This window comes from Athene noctua, chromosome 6, assembly GCF_965140245.1.
Source record: "Athene noctua chromosome 6, bAthNoc1.hap1.1, whole genome shotgun sequence".
NCBI lineage: Eukaryota > Metazoa > Chordata > Aves > Strigiformes > Strigidae > Athene > Athene noctua.
This window is the reverse complement of record NC_134042.1, coordinates 28215077-28239690: the sequence shown is the minus strand read 5'-3', so window position 1 is coordinate 28239690 and position 24614 is coordinate 28215077. Positions and strand designations below refer to the sequence as shown.

The 24614-nt window shown below is 40.4% G+C and overlaps 1 protein-coding gene across 2 annotated transcripts; it reads right to left on the bottom strand.

Moving 5' to 3' along the window:
- Positions 1–453: 453 nt before the first annotated feature.
- On the bottom strand, positions 454–12729 carry CIPC (CLOCK interacting pacemaker). 2 transcript variants are annotated; one of them, XM_074910010.1, is made up of 4 exons: positions 12659–12729; positions 9521–9698; positions 8490–8659; positions 454–4914 (listed from the first exon to the last, which is right to left on the bottom strand). In XM_074910010.1, exons 2-4 carry the CDS (start codon positions 9645–9647, stop codon positions 4036–4038), a joined length of 1176 nt encoding a protein of 391 aa, XP_074766111.1. In that variant the 5' UTR covers positions 9648–9698; positions 12659–12729; the 3' UTR covers positions 454–4035. The 2 variants fall into 2 exon arrangements, with proteins under 2 accessions (XP_074766111.1, XP_074766112.1); XM_074910011.1 differs by lacking the exon at positions 12659–12729 and adding an exon at positions 12205–12349.
- Between the last annotated feature and the right edge of the window lie 11885 nt (positions 12730–24614).

The following is a 24614-nucleotide window of genomic DNA, read 5'->3' as shown; positions in this document are numbered from 1 at the left end:
ATTCACTCAAGTAATTATTTCAGTAGCCAGGATCCTTACTTCACAATTTAGAACTTCTGCACAGCCGACTGACAGGATTAAGATGCAGTGTAGGAGTTCACCCTGCACAGACGGTGAGCATAATGTACAGTCATCACACAGAGATAACAGTTCAAAGATGGAAAAATCCTTCCAGGTTGTTCATGACAGATCTATGGCAATGGTCACCCACGACAATATATTTTTAGAGTTCTGTACAGCCCACTTTTACTCATGCTCCTCCCAAAGGCCCTTTAATTCATACATACTGTTAAAGCTCACATGACTCTCTTCAGAGAGATACATCATAGTATCACTTTTGGATCTGCACTTTCCCACATGGGCAACATGCTGTTGTGGAGCTGTATGTAAAGCACACTTTGGAACCAAGGACTTTACAGTTTAACAGCATTAAAATAACTAACAAAGTTTTCAAGTATATACTTTATTTCATTCATATTTCACAGTCTGGTTTTGTAAAGTTTTAGCAAAAAGGTCACGTTCTATAACAGAGTTCTTAGGCTACTGTATTCAGAGCTGGCAACGGACTTCAAAAGTACAGAAAATGTTTACATTCCAACTAGAGCAGTAGAATTTAAAAAATACATAGTAAAAGTAATAAAAAACACCAACATTTATTAAAACTTAATAGAAAAAGAGCAGTCTGTCCAACCCATGAAGCTACCCCGCCTGCTAGTTGTCAACAGCAACTGAAGCCCCAGCAGGCCATCTGATTGACTTTTTAGACTGGGACAGCTGTCTTCAGCTAACTTGCTAATACAAAGCCTTGCTGCTTCAAAGGTCAAAAACCACTGTAAAGTTCATTGCTTACAGGTTTCCAATCAGAGAGGTTAACATTTCTGCTCAAATCTACTGGACCACTTCCAGATTCTGCCCAGAATCATGACCTATTCTGGTACTGATGTAGTCAACTAATTTTCTCAACACAGTTCCAAGCTATTAAATTGCAGCCAAGAAAGGAAAGCCCTTACTGTTTAAAGGTTTATCAGGGCTTCCATGAATAAAGGCAGCCAAGAGAAACTGAACAGAATCGTACTTTATGACCTATGTATCAATAGGGCCTTCAACATCCTTTTTTTTTAATAGATGTTGCATCAAGGTTTGCAGTTATCTAGGGACATGGTTACTAAGGGGCCCAGATTTACATCTAATAGTTCGAGTGGATTTTTCCAGTTCAGCAAATACTATTTAAGTCTGGACTGATGCCTAGTAGGAGATTTCTAACCAGCTGCTGGACTTTATTCATAGATCTATTGAATATGTGTTTATACAAATTACACCAACTGAAAGGCCCATCAGCTATAAGCACACCCACTTCAGCCCACCCTCAGTGCTGTCAGGGAAAAAAAAAAAACATGTGGTACTGTGTGGACTATGAGAGATTTCTATCAGCTAGAGTCTCCCTAAGCCAGAAGGTATTACCCTACAAGGCCAATTTTTCCTTCATTTTACTCTATCAGAGCAGTGGAAAGAGGATGGCAAGGAGGTCATCAGTAGACTCACTTTTTCTTGTCTCAAACAGCTGGGACTGGACTTTTTTTCTGACTTCCTTTCATCTCTAGATAGCTTGAGTCCATCATCTTGTTTTCTGGGACAAACCCTTCTTAAAAATATATATATTCTGAACTTCAAATTCTCCTCTTTGAGAGGTAGAATAAGGATTTTAGGAAAAGCAGGAAAGATATCCTATGCATTTTCTCACACCTCACCTCTAGGCCTCTTATAAGTACCCCAATGAATGTAACTGCCTCCTACTGCCACTTTTCCTTCCTGTAAGAAGCTCAGAAGAAACAAGTTTATCTTTCAGGATTCTTTCACAAATGACCTAAGGTACCATCACATCTGTCATCTGACCAACAAATTGGTCATTCAGTGCAGATATCACATTGATTCCAGAAGAGCTAGATTGGATATGTCCTACGTTATTACCCTGTACTGTGCTGCCTTCCTGCCTTCTGGGTTTGCTGGCTAAGTTTTGGTATTGCTGTGCTGCAAGTTATGAGACATCCTAGTATGTACAATTATAGCAGGTATATATAAAAAAAACCCACACACATGACAGAACACAGTCTATGAACACTTTGCTTTTAATCAGTTGCCACATAATGCACTAGTCTTCCACAGATGGGCAGGATACCACAAAAGGCATGGCTACTAGTTTGCTTACAGCTCCACCAGGGTGAATCCTGCCACAGAATTTCTCTCTAGGCCTATGGCTAGTACAAATGTGACTTGCATTCCTCCTCTTTATGAGGCATCTACGGCATTTCTTTCCATCAGTGTAAAAAGGGAAAACCCCTTACAACAGAGAAGCCCCTTACAATTTTTCTAAAGCACATATTTGAGGAAGACTACAAAAGCATTCTTTACAGTCTTCTGCAATATTGATTCCCAGATGCATCAGAAAATTAAAAGGTCTAATCACAAATTAGCAAGACATCCATTCTGTTTTCAAGTTTCTTTTTTTTAGAATCTGAAATAGATGACAAGTGATCAAAGCATCGAAACACTCAGTCACCTAGAATGCACCATTTTTTGAAAAAAATGCCACACAGAAAGGAACTTATCATAAACAATCCAGATACCTTAACATTCTTAGACAAAGCCATTCTTAGTTCTCTACACAGACTGTCTCTGAAAAAACCCCTTCAGATTGGAAGGAGTGACCTAGCTAAGTGTCTAGATAAACTGAAATTAAATAAATGCCTGTAGAACAGCTTTTGTAACAGGACTACTGTGAATCTCTACCAGTAAGGCCTAATATCTCATGCACACAGTGATGTCAGCTATATCTCAAGGCAAGCAGGCTAGGAATGATATAAATTTGGAGGAAAAGTGTTTTGAGGTCTGGTGGGTTTATTTTAAAGTTCAAACTCAGGTAGATAAAATTTTTTAGGGAGATTATCCAAGCTGACATATCTTTTTTTTTTTTTTTTCCCCCTCCTCCTCCCCCCTTCTCTAGGTACATTAATCTGATTTCTCTAAATAGAAAAGAGAGGGAAGGGCTTTTTTCACTACAGGCCAGTATGTTCCTTTTCATTTTACCTCTTTTTTTTTTTTTTTTATACCTAGCAATCTGATTTTGAAGGAAAAAAGTTTAGGCTTGTAAACTAAAAAGTACAGATATCAAATAATATGCAACTAGACTTGCTGAATTAATCCTGGTGAATGAATATCTTCCTTGTACTGTTTTAAAAAAAAGTCACTGCAGTCTTTAATAACAATGTTTAATCTGTTAGCTACCAAGTAAGTAGCCTGGTAAACTCCAAAGCCACTTGCCTTGTACACTTGTTAGACATTAATAAATACAGCTTTGGAACAAACACTTCCAGTACAAGCCTTGTGATTTTCACTCACTCAGCTGTACAGATGAAAATCAAAAGTATATTCATCAAAACACATCATTTCACTTGGGTCCTAAGACACTCATCGCTTTGACCAAAAACTGCAATGAATATAGAATGCCGCTTCAGCACCAGCAGATCTCTAATTCAAACACATTAAAACCTCAAAGTAAGACTCTGCTACAACAAAGGACAGCAACAGTCTAAAGATACCACCCCACCAAAGTAGGTTTCCTCTCCTCATACCAACTCCCGTCATCTACTTGCAACTGATGATTGCCTAATATTGGGGCCTGTTCTGCTGTTCCCTTCTCAAAACTGACTATCTGAAGGTGGGAATAGGCAGATGCTTGATTGCAGAATACTGCAAATTATTGTCTTTTCACTGCAAGAATGGAAACATGCCAGCAGAGCACATCCAAGCTTCTGGAGTCCAAAGAAGTACACATAGTTAGCATGGAGTTCAAGGTCACACTGATGTAGTAAGTGCCCATTCTGTCAATTCCCTACCATGCTATTCCAGTTCACAACCGCAAGCTGTTAACGGCATGCCACTTCACAAGTCTTGGACTCAGAAAATGCTCAAGTAAAAGCTTGAGACAGGAAACAGGAGGCACAGAAATAACCTGACCAACAGCTATGTACCATTTTACTACATGTTGGGATAAGTAGGTTCTTCAGTGTTTCTATCAGCTTTATCAGATCCTGCTAGAGATGCTTCTAGCTCTGCCCACGACTGTGGAGCATTGTTCTTTATTGCCTCTATGAAAAGCTGTGTTTGGTGCTTCAGCCGGTCCAGCTCAGCCTGAGTCACCTGGTTTTGATGAATGAGCTCCTTGGTTTTTAAAGTGATCTCCAGCAATCCCGACCTGCGTAGCACAACGAGTGTATTCTGAAAGCGCCTGCACTTGCTTTGTTGTTGCAAAAGCAGCTCAGGAGTAGTGCAAATCTCTTCTGGTATCAATGGGGGGCTCCACACTGCAGACTGCATCGTAGCCTGTGCTGCACTCTCGCTCTCATGAGGGGTGCACTTTGTTGCCTGCAGAGTTCCAAAAGGCAAAAGGGGAGTCAAAGCTGGCACTTTCTGAGTGTCACTGGAAACACGATGAAAACCAGGAAGAGCTGACAGTTTTCCACTTGTCACCAGAGTCGAAGAACTTTGCTGGTGAGAATCCTGAGGGGTCTTAAAGCTAACTGGTAGGTGGGCAAAAGGACTATTAGGCAAGCCTGTGCTCCTTGACACAGGAGAAATTTCCATCTTGGGTGCTTCTGTGCAGAATCGTTTATGGCAACTGGTTTCCTGACGTTCTTCTAGATCAAAGGAGTGATCTCTTTTGCAGGGCTGTGGTGCTATTTTGGGATAAGAATTCAGGATGGGCAGGTAATTAGTGGAGTCATTTCTCTTTTTCCCAACAGGGTGAGTGTTAATAGGTGGTGGGATTGATGGACGAAGAAACAATAGCTGTGGCTGAGCTGGAATCACTTCAAAAGAAGGCTGCACAGTCCAAGACTGGAGCTGTGATGAACTCCCCTGAGAAGCACAAATCGGGAAAAAAAACCAGAAGTCTTACAACAATATTGTAGAAGAGGATCAAAAAACCTTAAACAAAACAGGTGGACTGTGCTGTTTCTGCCTATTTGATATACACTGTCCAATTAATACATTCTGAACAGTTTTCCATCAAACCCATCCTCCTTTCTCTGACAACAGAGCATAGAACTAGAATCAAAGTTGTAATCCATAATCCTTTTACTACAGAACATCCAAGACATTTAAAAACAATTAAATCTGAATTTATACATGCCTTCCTAAATGAGAATTATAGCGCACGCTTATATTGTACAATGCTCATGTAAAAGTTCGATGCAGACTTAGGACTGAACAAGTGTACAGAAAAATTGAAAAATAATTATGCATTATGATTATGAAATACTTTACAAGAGTCAAAGAAAGACTGCACAGACGTTTTAGGAACAATTTAGACTCCCTCTGTTGAAAGGCAGCAACTCTAGTCTTGTCAATTCTATTCTTATAGCAAGCTTTTGAAATCGTTATTTAAAATAGACGACAGCTGTTCAGTAAGTCTTGCAATCTTAAGTACAATACACAGTTTCAATAAATTTAAAACCATGAAGCAGAAAAAAAATGCTGAATATCAACTAACGCAAGGAAAAAAGCCTGTTGTAACCTCAGAGCAGTTTAACTCCATACCTCTGCTGAAATACTGCACAACGATAAACTTTAAAAGCACTGTATTTCAAGAAAAAAGCCCAAGTTTTTACTCCGTCCTACAATTCATACTCTGCAATATAGGGGAATACATCAATTTTTACAAGACACTATCTCTTCCTCCTCCAATACATTACTATGGATCTTCACAAGATCTCCTGGCCAAAATCCATGCCTGCTTTTCTCCAAACATATCAAATAGTAAGAGATACTATTTCTTTCTGAAGGAAAAATCTCACTACTTAATATATTCAAGACATCACCACTACAATTATACTAATATAATATACTGTCAACTGATTTTGCAGCTCCTTACAACTTGGAATGCTACTGGCAGGCGTGCTGAAGGCGCAGTTTTTAGCTAGCGCAAATATATTAGTTTTGGTACTGTTCTGAGTCACTTGAAATCAATCTCCTCTCCCCCAGTCTCGTAAAAGTTAAACTGGCAAATGCTAACATGCTTTGCTGAAGTCCATTCACCCAGTAAAGGATGCGAACTTGTCAAAAGTGGGTATTACCCACCAATTAGGAGACTGAGACTTGGAGATGAGATTCAATTACCTACTCTGACACAGAATTTCTTTGGTTCAGTAGGCAAGATGTTCATGGAATAGGGGTACAGAACAACTACCTGTAAAAAATGATTATTATTATTACCTTATCACAGAAGAAAGGACAAACACATTCAAAAGAAAAAGTATCTGGAGAGGTTAGGAGAGAGGAAGTATGTAAATACCATGGCTATACACACACAGAGGACAGAACATGCAGCCTTAATGAGCAAGGTTTTGTGGTCAGAAGTTGTTGTTTACTGCACAATTATACAGTACCTAGCACAACAGAGCCCCAAAATCACTGAGATCAAAAGAGCTGTGGTAACTGTTTATCTTGTTTTTTCCTATCTCTGTTATCTACTTTCTCCTCCTTTCCACTCATGTTACATTCTGCTTTTGTTCTCACATCCAAAATCTCATTTTTAGTAGAGAGGGACATAATTTATTTTACTAATTCTGTGAAGTGGTTTTCTGTGCTTTTTTTTTTTTTTAATTAAAGTTTACAGCCTGTATGCATCAGTGCCATTTGTCTAAAAAGCCCTCCTACTTATTAAGAACTTTTATAAGACTTACAGAAACCTTGCCACAAGCAGCACTGTGTTTCAGAGAATTAATCCCTGCTTGAGTTTTTTCTTTAGTAACATTACTGCTAGCTGTTTACACTATGAAATTGGGACAGCAGGTAACCATCACTGCACAGGATGATCACAGTGGTTCTAAGACAGAAGAATGATGCTGACCGAAATTGAAACTGGAACAAGTAAACAGCAGTAACTGGATGCTGCTTTTTTTTTTGGCCAGTTAGCCCAACTGAACACTGTGTTGAAAAGACCATTTTAAAAAGATGACCAGCGTGACTGAGGTAACTAGACATAATGGACAGAAGCAGAAAGACACTTCATTATTATTCTGACCTAGACTTGTTGCTTTTGTTTATTGCAGTAAACATTTTTCAATTTAACATTATCATCCCTAACCGTACATAGACTTAGATATTATGATGCAGTGCTCAAGAAAACTGAGTCTTGTAATCTTATCTACCTCCAACTCTTCCTCCCCAAGTTCCCTTCTTAAAAAAAACACTACCATTTTTTTTTTATTTTAAAAAATATTTACATATAGCTTTTATACCTATCTATCTAAAAGCTACTTATTATTAGCTATTTCTAACTGTTTGCAACACAACCTGGAGTTTAACATTAGACTGCCACTGCAATCAGTGTTTAATTTTTGAGCTCTGGGACAAAGGCTATCAACCTTTGGTGAAGCTTGCCTACTTGCTCCCTACCATATGAAAACTTCAGCATTTGTTTAGATGGTATTTTGTCCACACACTGAGGAACATGACTAGAAAATAAAATTGCTTCTTGTCAAGATAAAGCACAATGCTCAGAGATCAGAACCATCTCACCCACAAACGCATAATATGTTCAATACTAACAAAAACTTGTATCTGTGTTAGCACTGATACATAGTATTTGAATTTAATAGGTTTCGCTTGTTGTCATAACAGATGGAGTAGAAAAAGAATCAGCATCTATATTCCTTTTTCCCCTTTCACTGTATTCTCAGAAGAAGTATGCTAACAAAAAATGCTGAAGAACTTTTGTGCTGCTCAGAAAATATGAGTGAATACAGAGCAAGAGGTCTAATAACATGGCAGTACTTTGAATTTGGATCTTTCATATCTTCTGTTACAATGTAAAACTTAAGAGTCTTACAGATGTGCTGGAAGAACATATAACAAGATACTGGAGGACAGACATAGGGAATACAATTGTTGCAATGTGAATAATCACATGCTGTTAAGAGAAACAAATGTTAAAGTAAAAAATACTGCAGCTAACTTCAGATAGGGATTTAATTTTTTTTCATTTATAACATTCTGGATTAGTGTTTCTTGTTGCACATAAAGCACTTCCAGGACCTAAAAACCAGGCAGCAAAACCTATCATCATATTTTATAGTACTTACAGAACAAAAAATAAAATATCAGCTTTCAAAAGGAAAAAACTCACTTTTTTTTGGTTTGATTTTGGTGCTATTTATGTAACATTCTTAAAGAACTATTTCGGGGGAATATCTTTGAGACAAAAGAGTTTTAGTAGATGTAGCAGAGCTTGTCCATTTCACATTTTTTTATAACTCAGTGATTTTAGAAGCCCCTTAAAAGAACAGGCTGCCACAATAGAACTTCTCAAGTTACCAGTTACTTTCTGGACGGCAACGACTTTGTAAAATTGTCTTGAAAGGAAATATACTAAATTAAAAAAAACAGTTTAAGAACATGCAATATTTCTCAATGTATTATTTCTTCCCTACCTGCTTAACTAACACATTTTTCATTACAACCATAGGAGAAAGTGCAGGAAAGGAGTTGCTTGTGGTCATTGGGCATGGCCAAGGCCCATCTTCTGCGTTCCAACACAACGCATTCAGTACGTCCTCCGAGTCAGTTTGCTCCATAGCACTCAGGCACTCTGAACTTCCATCTGCCAGATGTAGAATTCAGCTGTTAGTTGTTTCACATGCAGCATGCTTGCTACCTCCTTTAATTTCTACTATTCTACTTCCTTTCAACCAAGCCACAAAGAACAGTAAAGTTTAGTTTTGGAATACCAATAAAATTAGACCTGCTGCGACAGCTGTCAAATAGCCTTTAATAATAGGCTTTATATTTCAGGCCAGTTCTCATGCCGATGCTGTCTCCCAAAAATCTATTACTTTTTGTTCTTTTGTATTTAGTCTCCAAGAGACTGCACACCATCATGAAGACTGCTCTAAACCTGGTTCAGTAAAGAATTATGGTCTCCAGCACTGCCCCAGCCACAGTCTGTGCTGCAGGCATTCAATGTCTTGAAATCTTCTACCTACAAACCCAAAAAGGCACGTATCTCTCTGCACAGTTTTATGGAGCATTAAAATGGCACATCATGTCTACATTTTACTGATAACAATTATTTTCCAGTTTAGCAGGCTTTACTGACAATCTGGTTGAATCATAGGAGACATTAGATGGCATAATCCAACAGTTCATTCATCACTGCAAAGAGCAAAAAGTAATTTTGCCATTCCCACTTCTAGATGCTGAAGTCTGAGATTCTTCCTTTCATTTGTTTATTAGGCACATTTTAAATTCTCATGCCATTCAAATTCACAGAATGAACTTCATAACTACAGAAAGAAGGTAGGTATGACTGCAGATGCAAGCTGTCTTGCATACAATGGCTCTCCCAGTTAATAAGAAACAAACTGTAAGGGGCTAGAGTCAGATTTATCACACATCACCATTAAAAGCAAAGTCTAAGCAAGAGAACACACACACAAAAAGGTAATGCGGGGTTTTTCTAAACCTGAATATCCAGAGTCCTTGTCAGATTCAGCTGCCGCCATGCTGAAGTGATGGTTCAAGCTCTTCATCTCCGTCACTTTGCCCAGTAGTTCCTTGAAGGTCTCAATAGATGACTGTTTTGTCTCCATGCTTCCATAGTGCTGCAGGCAGTTTTCAAGTTTACCTTTTCCATTGAGGAACTACAAAAATAGTTAAGAACAAAAAGGGACTTTCTCTGAATCTACAGAAAGTTCCATCAGTATAAGACAAGGAAGGAGGCCATGTTCATCCTCAAGGAAATCTGGTTATCAAAGGTTTGCTGTATCTGTTAAGTGATCTGTAGATTTCTATTAAACTCCCAGCTTCACATTTGCTATGTTTATCACACATTTAAGTTGGCAAAGGCTTGCCAATAACACCACAGTTTATTCCTTGCAAAACTGTCTAAACTATGCACGTTACAGAGTAGAAAAGATAGGCAACAATTCTTTGCATCAACTGAAGTGTTACTTTGTAGAATCTTCTGGACTAAAGTTTCCACCTGCCTTAGGCTGACTTTTTATGTTTCAGGAAAGTTTCCATGATCTAATCCTTCCGTCCGCTGCACCAATTACAAGAGAATATCATGCTAGGCCGTTGAGCCCTTTAGGGTAGATTAAAAGATGCCAAAAAACCTAACACATAGGAAGGAAAAAATTCATTGAAGCAGAACTATAGTACAAATATTTTACTTTTAAAAATTTCTTTATTTTTTCCTACTGCTGTGAATGTCACCAATGAATCAAAAATATTTTAGAAGTACTGAAGACATCAATGCAGTTGAAGGGGCAGAATGCACCTGTATCATTCACCTGTCTCATTCACCTCCTTTCTTCAGTGGCTGAGCAAGTTGTACAGAGCACAGGTCAGCCAATCTTACTGAATTACCTGAAGTAGAATCATTTCATACATAAAATTACTGAGTAAAGCACACAGTAGATTCATCTGGAGAATACAGTACATAGTAATTTCCAACTCTGTTATGAATTCTGTTGGACAAGGTAATGCTTCCTTACTGTACACACAAAACTTGGAAAATAGGAATGCGATTTCTTGATCTGCTAAAAAATGTAATGCCCAATTCTACAAAGTTCAGCAGCACAGGTCACCAACATAAAATAGCAGATACAAAGTTTATGGTTGTTATCTGTTATTAAATCAATACTCTTCTGAGTCAAGTGGGATAGTTGTATATATCTTTTTATGCTGTCAGTGAGCTACTTGGAGACTTTCAGAACAGAAATACCTCAAGTTATTCAAAGAATGAAACACAGATAGAAAACTAATGCATTATACATGTTTATCCACCCCCCCCCCCAAAAAAAAAAAAAAAAAAAGGCAAACTAAAAGCTAAAGGCTAATTCACAAACATCTTTTTTTCAAGAGTTAAAAATTACTCAGGCCATATATTTATCTTACAAAAACTTAGCTATCTCAGGGACTGAATCCCAAAACAAGTCAGCTGTGCTGGGTAAAGCCCATATAACAAGTATAGCTGAACCTGCAAAGCTGTGGTTTTCTTAATACAGTCTGTTTCTGTCCCAAGAGAAAAGTAAGTCATTAGAGAAAACAAAGTATGTGATCAGAGAACATGCTGGGACTAAAGAAATCCATACTGCTAAATGTGCAACACATACTATCCCTAGGAGTGCACTCCTAGGGGAGACATGGCCTTAGAAATGCCTTCTTCCCACACCCAGAATGAGAACACTGGAAGGCTGAAACTAAAAGCTATGAAAATCAGAAAAATGCACAGTTACATTATGGCCTCTCACACTACATACTTGTCAAAACCTTCAGCTGCTTCCTGAGAGTAGGCAGACTCTAGTAAGACAAAGTTTCTGCTTCTCTTAAAGAAGGTAGCTGAGAGTTTGGCTAACAGAAAAATGACAGGATGAAATGCAGAAATTACATCTAATATCATCTGTAGAAATTATTTTCCTATAAAACAATCTTTTGAACTTATGTCTCCTGTTAGAGCTCTATAATTACAAACAGAGGAACTCAGGAGTCCACATCATAGTCAGGCAAGTGGTACATTAATGGCAGTATCCAGTGCAAGCTACTTCAAATGACACTGCAGCAGACATTCTGGAATAATCTACCCCAAAAGGCAGGTTTCTTCTTAAGGTCCTGACAGCTAGTTGTTAGAATTCTGCTCCAAGATCTTGAGCCTTGGCACCTCCAGTAATGAATTCTGTATGTTAGATAAGAGTGACAAAATGGTAGGGTGACAGTCCATATAACTACAAGAAGGGCAGAATAATGGCCAGCAGAAGTGAATTTCCTCAGTGGCTATTTGCATAATTTTTACTTTCCATCTTCGGTCACACCTGCTGACCTACTAACATGTATGGAGCAAACATAGCTACGTAAGAGCAACCTAGCTATCCCTGGAATGGAAGATGAGGTTTAAGTCCCGATTCCTGCTTTTGTTACACAGCCCTTTCCAAAACAAATGTAATTTTTATGGAAATTATATGTGTTGATGCTAATCTTCAAAAAAGCAGAACTAGAAACAGAAGGAGGGCTAGAAATAAGCAAAAGAGCACACCACTGCTAGCCTTGCATCAAAGGAAGCTTTGGGAAGCACTGGCACATCTTCCTCTCCCCCCTTATGCAAAAAAACCCCAACAATAACAAAACCACAACCGAAAATAAACAAACCAGAAGCGCCACGCTCCCGAGACGTGGATCCCTCCTGCCCCCCGCGGGCCAGCGACGCTCCCCAGCCCGGCAGGCAGGTGCTCCGCCGCGCACCGGCGGGCAGTACCGGGCGCCAACCCCGAGGCCCAGGGTCCTCCCTCCCGCTGCCACGGCAAGAGCTGATCCCCCCCGGCCGCCTTCTCGGCGCTTCGCCCACACGCCAGGCACGGGCGGCATTGCCCCGCAGCTCTGCCCGCCCAGGCGGGGTGCGCTCGCAGCGGGCCCGGCGTGAGGAGAGGCTCCCGCACAGGCGGGCCGAGCCACCGGCTGTCGGGCCCGAGCCGCCGCCCCGCCACACGTCGAGGCGAAGCAGAGCTCGGCGACGGCCAAGAGTCCCCAGACTCCACAGCTACACCACTTCCCACGGCCGCCTTCCCCCCGCGCCGGGCCGCGCCGCGCCGCGCCACCCCCTCACCTGGGTGCGGGCCACCACAGCCCTCACCCCGCCGGGCCGCGCATGCGCGACACCCTACCACAGAGCACGAGCCTCCGCACCGCCTAGACAAACCCCCCGGAAGAGGGAAGTTGCCCGCCAGGCGCCCCCGGCGCAGCGCACACGCGCACAGCGGAGCTGCTCGCTCCGGCCCGCGGGCTCCGCGCGGGCTAGGGGCGGGACGGCTGCAGCGCGCGTGCGCGAGGCCCGCGCGGCCTCTGCTGCGTGTCCGCGTGCCTGGCGGGGCGGGGGCGCGACATGGCGTCGCGGTGGCCGGGGCCGGCGTACCTCGGCGGGAGCGGGGCGGCTTCTCGGGCTCCGCGCAGGAGTCCCTGCCATAGGCCCTCGAGGGCAGTGGAGGTTGGGGTGGGAACGGGCAGCTCTAGATGCGCAGGCGGCCATGGATGCACATAGGGCCTGTCAGCGGGAAGGACCTGCCAGCCTGCTAGTTTTAAAAGGCCTCTGGAGACCCATCCCAACATGACTGTCAGGGACATGGCAGAAAGGAGCATCTTCACTGAAAAATGGTGTGGATACCTCCTGTTGGCCTTGTGCCATGTGGCCGGGCAAGTGTGCGAGGGCTTGAAACTGTTCAGTGCATGGCCTGGACTTCTGACGGAATCAGACAGGTTGATTCCTGAGTCAGGAGTTTGGGATGCTGCTGGACTTGGCAAATATTGTGCAAAAGAGTACAATTTCTACAGAAGAGTTTAGACTTTTGTAGAGCCTCTCTCATTCCAAGAATGAGGAAAGTGAAAACAGAAGCATTGAGAGCCAATTAGAAAATGAGGAAAGCAGCACCAAAGCTTTAAACTTGCCCTGAGGACAGAAAACTGGCAAAAGGAGGAGCTGCCGTGAATAAAGGATGCCATTATTCTAGGTGATTGGTAAATCTGAGATAGTGACTGAAATACGTGGATTTGCTTTCCATGCACTCCATATAAGCCAAGAGCAGATAAGTAGGAGGAAGGGAATCCTCAGGCTCAGTGAATACAACTAGAATAGCTACTCTTGTTCTGAGAACTGTATGAACACTATCAGCACCCAGGAAGTCTGTCAATATTTCGCGTTTGGACATGAAAGCCATTTCATTAGAGAACACTGAAAACGCTGTGGGGAAGGGCTGAGCGAGAATGCTATGAATTCCCTGTATAGAAATAGATGAAAGAACCTGAAACGTGCTGATTAAAAAGATCAACATGATTCCCAAGTGAAAATGAGAAGGACCTTTAATCTCAGTGTAGTCTCCTAAATAGCCTGCCAAATGCAAAACAAAAATGTTCAGGATTATGTGAAATAACAGTGTCATTTTGAAAATGTGACACAGATCGGATTCCAGTCCTACTAATCCAAAATGCTGTGAGGGAACGCTAGTGACACATATTCCTAGGATGTATTAAATATCTAGATCATGGATTTGGATCTCTTGCTGTTCAGAAGATTTGGGTTCTGAGGAAAAGCATGCTGAGAATGCCATTGCACCATGATATTTACTCAGGCATGGTCCTTGTTGCCTTATCCCCAGAAACAACCTTTACTGATCTCCACAGAGTCCAGATTTCTCAGGATATGGGGAATGAGTGGGTGCTCACTGCAAGCAGCTTATCAGAGAGTGACCAATCTGTATTTGGGATGGACAACCTGCCGTTCAGTTCAGGTGATCCAGAACAGATTTGAAATGCGTGATACCAGGCCTTCATCCAAGGGGTGGCAGGTAGGAGAAACAAATACTGTACTGTTTAATAGAAAAGTTTTCTTGGATAGTCAAGGTAAACCTCTGTTTTAAGTAAATTAAATCTTATCACCTGAATTCTCCCTGCTCCAAAGTATGCCTTTTTTGTGGTTTTAATAATATTTCTGTCATCCCTTCTCTCCCTTTTCCTTTCATTTGATTCTTCATTGATACAAGGTTTCATTTAATGTGTGCTTTCAGGTATTACTGGTAGTGGCAACAGGATGTTTTCCTTTTTGCATGAGTTGTATTGTGGTTTGTTTGTTTATCCTAAAGGTGAGCATTTTGGCAAATAAATATTAGCTTTTTGTTCACTTCCCTGTTTATTCTGGTCATACAGCAGGAGAAGAGTGAAAAGAATGTGGGTGAAGTATGACTACAAGTTTACTCCGTTTAGGTGTTTCAACATTTTTATTTTAAAAATAAGGGGCGTTTATTAGAAAAAAAGTGTTGAATCTCTTTTTCCAAGAAGAGATGCAGAAATCGTGTTTCATGGTTTAAGAGGGACAAAACAAGTATTTATCCAATGAGGCAGTTAAATAATAGGTCTTGTGTAGTTACTGAACAATTAATAAAGGTGTTGATGCGTGGACTTCATAAATGCTTATGGAACAAAGAATCTTTTGTCCTAACATAGCAGTAGAAAGAAATGTTTGGCAAACTTTGGAAGTAAAGCACAGCCAGGTCGGAAGAAGAATGTGGTTTCATAATACATTGTCTGAAGCGGAGAGATGAGGTGTTTGTCTGAAAACATGGTGTACTCAATCTTTTTTCTTCATATACTCACCAATTTATTTTGCTATCACAGACAAAAAAATACAATTTAGTACGTACTGTGTTGCACTAAGTTAGTCTGCAAATAAATAGCTTTATTCATCTCACTTTACTGAACTAGTCTGACTTTTATATTTTGATACAGATATCTTTGTTCCTTCTATTCCTCATTTCTGTAATTTTAATACATTAATAGAAGACTGTTGTTCAAATGACGTCTCTAAGTTTCCACTGGCCTCAACCCAAGAATTAATTCATGTGAATAAAGTCTTTGCTTCACCTTTCAGAGAGAAGCACTAAATCTCAAACATGTTTCCTTTTATATTTGTGTAGCTGTGCTGTTGGCATTAAAACAATATTAAACCTCCAAATCTGTTTGAAAAGACATTCCACGTGAGGGTTTTGATAATAATTAATCTCTTTTTTAATAAATATCAAAGCATGAAAGCGATACTGTGTGATCACCTGCTCTGACCTGAAGCCTATCACAGGTCAAAGAATTTCATCCAACAGTTAACAAGATTTTTCTCTAACGAAGGTATTTTAGCAATGACTCATTTTTCTTCTAGATTTCAACTTCATCTGGATATGTTTCCTTTTCAAACTAGACATCTTTCAGATTCTTGTATCCATCTGCAACTTAATCTTTACTACAAATGTCTCCAAATTAAGAGAAGGCAAAATGACAATAACAATAACAAATGATTGATTAGCAGAGATGGCATATCAAGAATAAAGCACCTTTGATGCTCTTTACACTCTTCTGTACTGTATTATGTTGGAGGAGAACAAAGGTGGGTTTAATATCCCCTTTGCAATGCCTAGACTTGGGCCAACTGAGGATTTGGGGAAGCTATGCAAAAGAGCAGCCCCAGTGACTGCTTTTAATCTGTGCAGCATCAGACCCTTTCAGCAGTCTGTAATACTTTGGAGGGCAGCATGCCCTTTTGTACTCCTCGCTTCCCCAGCGCAGTCACCTTCTCTGTCTTCAATATAGCCTTCAGTGTGTGGAAAGCTACAGGGTGTAGAATGTAGATGTAGATGTAGGGTGTAGATGGCTTATTTAAACAGTGCAATGTTGTCAGACAACTTTCATGATATTGTTGAGATGGAGAAATCTACAGGATTTACACTGTTGTCACGAAAGAGCTACTTTTTACTCCAAATAGGATGGATGTCATGTTTTCCCAGAGATCGAAAATTACTTGGGTTTATATTTCAGATGGTGGTGGTTGCTTTGGGAGTGTTTTTGTGTCGTGTTGAATCTGTTAAGGCCGTGTCTACTGACTCTTTAATATGGATTGTAACTTGTCCAGAGTCTTCATTTTCCTGGCTGCATCTTAATTTTGTGAACCTGAGAACCGTGGTATCTCCACATTCTACATGGCTTCTGCATTCCTGCGTTTTTTCTAATAACCACTGGGTGTCGTGTGTCTCTTTGAGTTACAGTACATAGGGAAGGTCAAACTTGGTCTAATCAAGGACTGCCTGTTGTCCTTTTTTCAGGATGAAAAGGACTTTATCTAATTTATATAAAATTACAATAAGTAGTCCCAAATCTTACTTTAAAGTAATTTTATTTAAATACCAAGTGCAAAAATAAAGAGATAGGGATACTACAAACAACAGCCTAATTCTCTACATGATTTATTCCCAATACCATTTACCCAGTCAACTGAATGACACATTGTTTGGTGGAAAAAAAGTTGTCAGTAGGTAATTAAAGATAGCCTGATAATATAAATGCATAATGTAGCAGAATTAAGGCTTCATTGGTGATTTCAAATCTGTATTTTCCTAATTGATGGGAACTATATTTGACATGACTATATTTGAGAATATTTTCATAAGGATTTTGGCCTGTTATTTCCTGTCATCTTTACGAGCAAATGAAAAGGCAAAAATTCATTACTTTATGTGCAATGGCAACAAATGTACCTCATGCAGAAGAGAATTCACACCTTGAACCTTTAGTGCAGACTTCTGCTATGAAGGATTAAAGACTAGCCATATTAGTTGCACATAGAAGGATTAAATTTTCTACAGACTAGTTATTAGAAGGATCATATGATATGGTAACATTGATATAGCCATGTGCTGTGCCTCACAGTACAGATAGATGAGCCAAGGATATAGACTGGACGTAGGCTTTCCGAGAAGCTCAGATGCCACTGTGACTCAGTTGCTTTCCCTGTAGGCTTGTTATGTTAGATGGCTGAATTATCTGTTGTGTGTGGGTTCTCTTTAGTAGTGATTGAGGCTTTGCTCTAATAGTACAATTGTGAAACAGAATTACTAGAGCCATTTAAAAGACAAATATAGAACTGGCTCTTGGTTCGCAGGGCAAAGTACATTCCCCTATGCTAGGGGACAGTAGCAGGATCCATTTTACCTTTAACTTAGAAATCTATGCTGCACAGACCATCACAGCAAAACACTGAACAGTTTGTGTGCAAGGCTACAGGAATTGTGAGGATTTATAGAAGCAGATCAAGAAAAAGCTGCTGAGTGCTGATTTTTCCAGTGGTCTGTATATAGTGTAGCCAAATCTGAACAGACTTTTATGAGACTAGAAGGTAGTGCCTTGATGATAGTACTTCACAGATCTTCAGACCAACTTTCTAAATTTATGAAGTGTAGCATCTCTTTGGAAGATGTCTTTTTGTACAGGAGAATGTTGATATCAATTAGAATATACTTTTGTTCTGGAGTCATTTATGGACCTTGCTGAAGTCCATAATTACTGTGTTTGCAAACCTCTGGTCAGTGAGAAACTAAAAACCAGTTATGATTTCAAGTTAGATAGCAGAATAGACAGAAGATACCATTTGGATTCCTAATCCACATGCAAGGCTGATTTCTGTTGTGCTGAATTCAGGAGGAGCTACTGGGGGCTCACCACTCTTGAAAATGGGGCCACTTGTTTGCATCTTTGGGAAAAAAAAACCAGAGCTTCTTGGAAATGTTCTGACAGTAATTGCCTTCCAAATTGTATTGATTTAACAAAAGTAAAACCTGTAAGAAAAATGTGTCAGTATTGCTGAAAAGTTAATTGAAAAATGCCTATTTTATTTTTACTTTTACAGTAGCAAATACAACATTAATCAGTACAATACAAAACTAAAAAGTTATAAAATAAATCTAATTTGATGATGTTCCATTTTGGGTTTTTTGAACTGAAGTATAGTTACTGATTTTGGTCAAAACTTTTGAAATCTTGGAATTTCCTGGAAGGTAGAAATACTCTCCTTCTTTTCCTAAAATTAATATAGCCATCTGAATTTCCAACCTTCCAGAACAGTTTTAATATTTTTATCAAATTCCTCAAGTGTGATTGTTATAGTGGTCAGATAAAATGGAGGATTCCATAGTGGGAATAGTAATGCCTGAAAAATGTATATTTCTCATCCTAAAATAATTATACAAGTAGATTAGTGATACCCTCTGTATTGTTTTCTTTTGTATTGTTGCTGCATGGGAAGAAATAGCATTGATATTAAATGTTTGTATGTTCCTGCAGACCAGAGAAAGAAACCTGTAATGGAATATCAGAAATGAAAAGCATACCCTGAATGTCACACTCCTGACCAGTTCTGCTATGTCAACAAATACAGTGCTTCAGCAGGGCAAAGTATATTAAGGATGGTAGAATATTTAGCAGATGTTTATGGCATTTGTGGCTCCAGGACTAGCCCTGTGTAGATGAAAGACTGAACTAGATTTTTTCAGTTTTGGCAAGGGCAGGAAAAAAGCATATCCAGTCAGGGAAGACTGTTTTTCATTTTTTTAGGAAATTCTCCACATGATGGCAGTAAGAAACCTCTGGAATTCAGACATGGTTTATGTTTCACCTTCAAAAGCCAAAGGGAAAAAACAACCTAAGATGAAGAACTGAGTATGTGACTGAGCTTTTAGATTTCCCATTTTTCTCTTGGTAGTCCTTAAATTCCCCAGATAGTTTTCCAGACAGCAAGGCTACATGCAGCCTGGCACAAGGAGAATAGGTCACTCGTCACATTATACTAGGGCACAGTGTCACTCACAGGCACGACTTCAAAAGATATTTTTGGTTTCTTATGCTGTGTATTAATGTGCAGAGGGAGAGTATAAGGAATAAAGAGGTTGGTTTTAATCCCCATCAGAAAACATGTCCCTGCCCAAAGGACTTGGAGACTGTAGCTCATCACTTCAAGTCACATAACAGAGGGCACTTGGATAAGAACCCAGTTTGCCCCAACTGGGCATTTGACCAACTTGGTTTGATTGCTGTAACAATGCCAGACAGAGATCAGTTGCGGAATGAGTTTGCAGTTGAGACTGAGCCTGTCTAGAGAGCATTTGGATAGCTTGGTGTATGGAAGCACTTAGAGGGGAGTGTATTTAAAGAACGCAGAGGCAGCTGTGTGGCTAAAATTAAAATGCGTTTTTCTTGTATTGTTTTTGCTTGGTTTCCTGTTGCACACTCTGGACCTGTCTTACAAGAGCAAATGGGCAAAGGAAGGGGATGAGTCAAAGGGGTGAAATCGATCCTAGAAATTCCTGCTTTGCTTTTTACAGCTTGGATGCACCAGATACTTGACATGAAAAGGTCTGTGGCTAAAACAGTCTTTAAAAGTCTCCGCTTCATATTCATATGCCTTTCATTCCATTCTTCATTCATTCAGCCCATAGATTTTCTTTTTGTTTGTATGCAAGGAATATTGCTCCATACCTTTCTCCCCATCCTTCCTCCCCAGAAGATAGGAGGTCTAATTCTACAGCGCCTAACACCAGAAGTAGTTACCTATAGCTGATCAAAACATGTAAAAATATCACATATAAGTGGCAGAAAAATACTGGTGTGTAAATGAATGCATAAGGTACAACTTACAGACGAATCAGACCAAGATCTCTGATAAAGCATAGGTTAAATAAATAATACAAAAATATAAACAAGATTAGTTTATTATCAATAGAGAAATGGCTCCTTTAGCAGAAAGATAATTTTCTTTGAGAGAGTATATTACTTAGAAGTCTTAGCATAAAAGGTATTTAGCAATAAATTTATACTCAGATGCTTTTGACATGAGGAATTATTACCCCAGAATAGCACATGGGGAATTAGGAAATAGATTTAAAAACTTGGTCAAGGTCATATAGGAAGTCTGTGGCAGACTCAAAAAACCATGAGACTGGTAAGGGCAGTTCCTGTTTACCCTTTCCCTCTCTGATCATGTGCCTTATAGAGGTTCTAGAGTCTTGCTGTCAGGATAAGAATTTGCTTAGTCTGATGCCCTAAAAAGCTGCTTTGGAGATGAATATAAAACTCATAAGTTATGGGCAGCTTGGTATATGATTCCATATGATCTTTTAGCAAAGAAAAAAGAACATGTTTAGCTGTCATAGCAAATGTAAAGAGGCTACTCAAAAAACCACAACCCCCCTCTAAACCAACAAATGTACTCATTCCATCAGCTTAAAATGCCCTGTAAGTCTAATAGATTTAAATTTTAAAAAACCACAAAAAACAAATATATGTTAAGCCATGCAGCTTTCCGAAAGAGTAGGAATACTATTAAGCAGTGAGATAAAATGACCAGCCTACCTTGCTGCTGATAAATGGGAAAGTAGAAGTCAGGGGCGTAACTCCCCAGTTTTTGAAACCATAGGCTGATCAGAAGTAATAAATGGAATTTCATGTAGCTCATCCTTCACTGGTAGACCAAGATACTTTATTTTCAAAAGGGATTAGGTCCTTTGAGTACATGTAGCATTCCTGCTCATGACAAGGAGAGTTACACACTATAGCCTGAACCCCAAAGTCAGCAGCACTGAAAGGGTCACGTTAGCAGTTTGAACTCTGGACATGTCAAGAGTACTCCAGAAACAATGAAACCAAAAACCAGGAACAGACTCTGAATAAAACAACAAAACTGAAACTGTTACTCGTCTAAATCAGCCTTCTGCCTCAGCAATCAGTTTGGCCAGTGTTTTGGGTATTCTGCTGAAATCTCAGAGGGGTGAAAGATTCAGGAACAGTAGCTCCATTAAATGCCGCTAAAGACTGCGGCTTTCACAAGTACCAACTTCTCTTTTTTCTTTTTTTTTTTTTTTTTTATCATACACATAAGGCAGCTCTGGTATCATGTACATTTTCCACAAGAAGAAAGGATGGTGATTACATTTTCTGGTTTGTTTTTCCTCTTCAGAAATAGCTGAGTTGTGAATGACCCTGTGTGATGAGTAAGAGAAGTTCAGTATGCAGTTTTGGTGCTACAAAAGGGCCTGTTAGTAATTTCAATGCATGTTTCCCAAGTCCTTGGAAAGGTCATTGGGGGTCTCCATTACGTGCAGTCTTGAGCCTACTACAATTTTCTCATACAATTTAATCTGCTGCCTGGACGGCCTCCAGTATACAAGCAACTGACAATCTACAGTCTTTGGAATTGATTTCCTGGAATCGTGGAAGGCCTGCTTGGCCTCCAGATGACAGATGTGTGCTGGAGCTCTCAGTGCAGCAAGATGCTTTACAGAGATGAGAGAAAATCTGCCTCATTTCAGCATTTTCTGTAAGCTTTTAAATCTTTTTCTAGTGATTTTAGGGATAAAGTTATTGCTAAGATATGAGCATCATTCCGAGTAGGCATTATTAATAATAATTCTTTGCTTTCTGTAGCACTTATCATCTGGGGAATCTTTATGGGTTATAAATATTCTTTAAGACAAACACCCCATTTATGAATTTGATAACTGTTGTCATAGTCATTTTACAGCTGGGGAACCAAAAATTAAAGGACAGATGGTAGAATCATAGAATGGTTTGGCTTGGAAGGGACCTTAAAGAATATCTAGTTCCTTCCACTGGAAGGCCTTCCACTGGACCAGGTTGCTCAAAGCCCTGTCCAACCTGGCCTTGAACACTGCCAGGGAGGGGGCAGCCACAGCTTCTCTGGGTAACCTGTTCCAGTGCCTCACCGCTCTCACAGTAAAGAATTTTGTCCTTATACCTAATCTAAATCTGCCTTCTTTCAGTTTAAAACCATTACCCCTTGTCCTGTCACTACATGCCCTTGTAAAAAATCCCTCCCCGGCTTTCCTGTAGGCCCTCTTTAAGTACTGGAAGGCTGCTATAAGGTCTCCCTGGAGCCTTTCCTTCTCCAGGCTGAACAACCCTAACTCTCTCAGCCTGTCCTCGTAAGGGAGGTGTTCCAGCCCCCTGATCATCTTTGTGGCCTCCTCTGGTCTTGCTCAAGCAAGTCCATGTCCTCCTTATTCTGGGGACCCCAGATCTGAACACAGCACTCCAGGTGGGGTCTCATGAGAATGGAGTAGAGGGGAAGAATCACCTCCCTTGACCTGCTGGCCACACTTCTCTTGATGCAGCCCAGGATACAGTTGGCTTTCTGGGCTGCAAGTGCACATTGCTGGCTCATATTCAGTTGTCTATCCACTGCTGCTCCCAGGTCCTTCTCTGCAGGGCTGCTCTCAATCCACTCATTGCCCAGTCTGTATTTGTGCTTGGGATTGTCCTGACCTGTGTGCAGGACCTTGCACTTGTCCTTGTTGAACTTCATGAGGTTTGCCTGGGCCCACCTCTCCAGCCTCTCAGGGTCCCTCTGGATGGCACATCCCTTCCCTCCAGTGTGTCGACCACACCACACAGCTTGACATCATCAACAAACTTGCTGAGGGTGCACTCAATCCCACTGTCCATGTCACCAACAAAAATGTTAAACGGTGCCACTCCCAACACTGACCCCTGAGGAACACCACTCATCAGTGCTTTCCACTTAGACATTGAGTCATTGACCACAACTCTTTGAGTGCGACCATCCAGCCAATTCCTTATCCACCGAGTGGTCCATCCATCAAATCCATGTCTCTCCAATTTAGAGATGTCATGCGGGACAGTGTCAAAAGCTTTGCACAAGTCCAGGTAGATGACACTAGCTGCTCTTCCCTTATCCACCAATGCTGTAACCCTGTCATAGAAGGCCACCTAATTTGTCAGGCATGATTTGCCATTAGTGAAGCCATGTTGGCTATCACAAATCACCTCCTGATTTTCCATGTGCCCTAGCATAGATTCCAGAAGGATCCACTCCATGACCTTGCTGGGCACAGAGGTGAGACCAACTGGCCTGTAGTTCCTCAAGTCTTCGTTTTTTCCGTTTTTAAAAATGGGGGTTATGTTTCCCCTTTTCCAGTCAGTCACCAGACTGCCACAACTTCTTGAATATGCTGGACAGTGGCTTAGCCACTTCATCCACCAGTTCCCTCAGGACCTGTAGATACATCTCATCAGGTCCCACAGACTTGTGCGCTTTCAGGTTTCTTAGATGGTCTCAAACCCGATCTTCCCCTACAGTGGGAAGTTCTTCATTCTCCCAGTCCCCGCCTTTGCCTTCTGTGTCTTGGAAGGTGTGGCTGGAGCACTCACCGGTGAAGACTGAGGCAAAAAAGTCATTAAGTACCTCAGCCTTGTCCATATTCTGGGTAACCAGGTCTCCTGTTTCCTTCTGGAGAGGGCCCATATTTTCTCCAGTCTTCTTTTTATCACCAATGTACCTGTGAAAGCTTTTTTTAAAAAATCTTGATCTGGCCAGATCTAGAATTTTGTAAATCTGTCTCTGGCCAAATTTAATTCTCTAAGGGCTTTGGCCTTCCTAACCTGTTCCCTGGCTGTATTCCTCTTGTGTTCCTCCCAGGCTACCTGTCCTTGCTCCCATCCTCTGTAGGCTTCCTTTTTATGTTTGAGCTTGTCTAGAAGCTACTTGTTCATCCATTCATTGCCTCCTGGCAATCTTACCGGACTTCAGATAAATGAGTTGCCAAGATCATACACCAGGGTAGTGTCATCATGAAGAAAAAACATTCTAATCTTAGAGTTTACTTCAAGCAGTTAATGTAGATTCATGCTATAATTCTCTTGTCTTCACTAGGATTATACCTGTACTTTATTTAAAGCACATGAAAAGTACATGTTCTTCTTAGTAAACACAATACCCACTAAGTAGCAGAGTGAGAAAATAACTTGAGATTTCGAACTTATTTTCCAATTTTAAGGCCAAATATTCCTCCTGTTTATCTCCTGTACATAGCAAATATTACTAAATTTGGACTATAGGTGCCATTCCTTCCTCTCATAGTATATAGCAGCAAAAACCACATCTCAGACTGAGGATCACCAGAAAAGAACCCTCATGGTGAATGCACATCATGAAAAGTTTTGGTTTTTCACTGAAAAATATGAATATGAGCAGTTGAATAAGAATGGGTGTTAATTTTCTCCCTTGGTGACAGGCTAAGCAAGCAATCTGAAGCCCAAATGATCTGCTGTCCTTTCAAATCTAGACATGTCTCTTCACAGAAATCAGGAACAGAAAATAGAAACAGAAAAGCTGGAATTTTAATACAAAACTCCAACTTAACTGGCATAGTAATGGCTTGTTA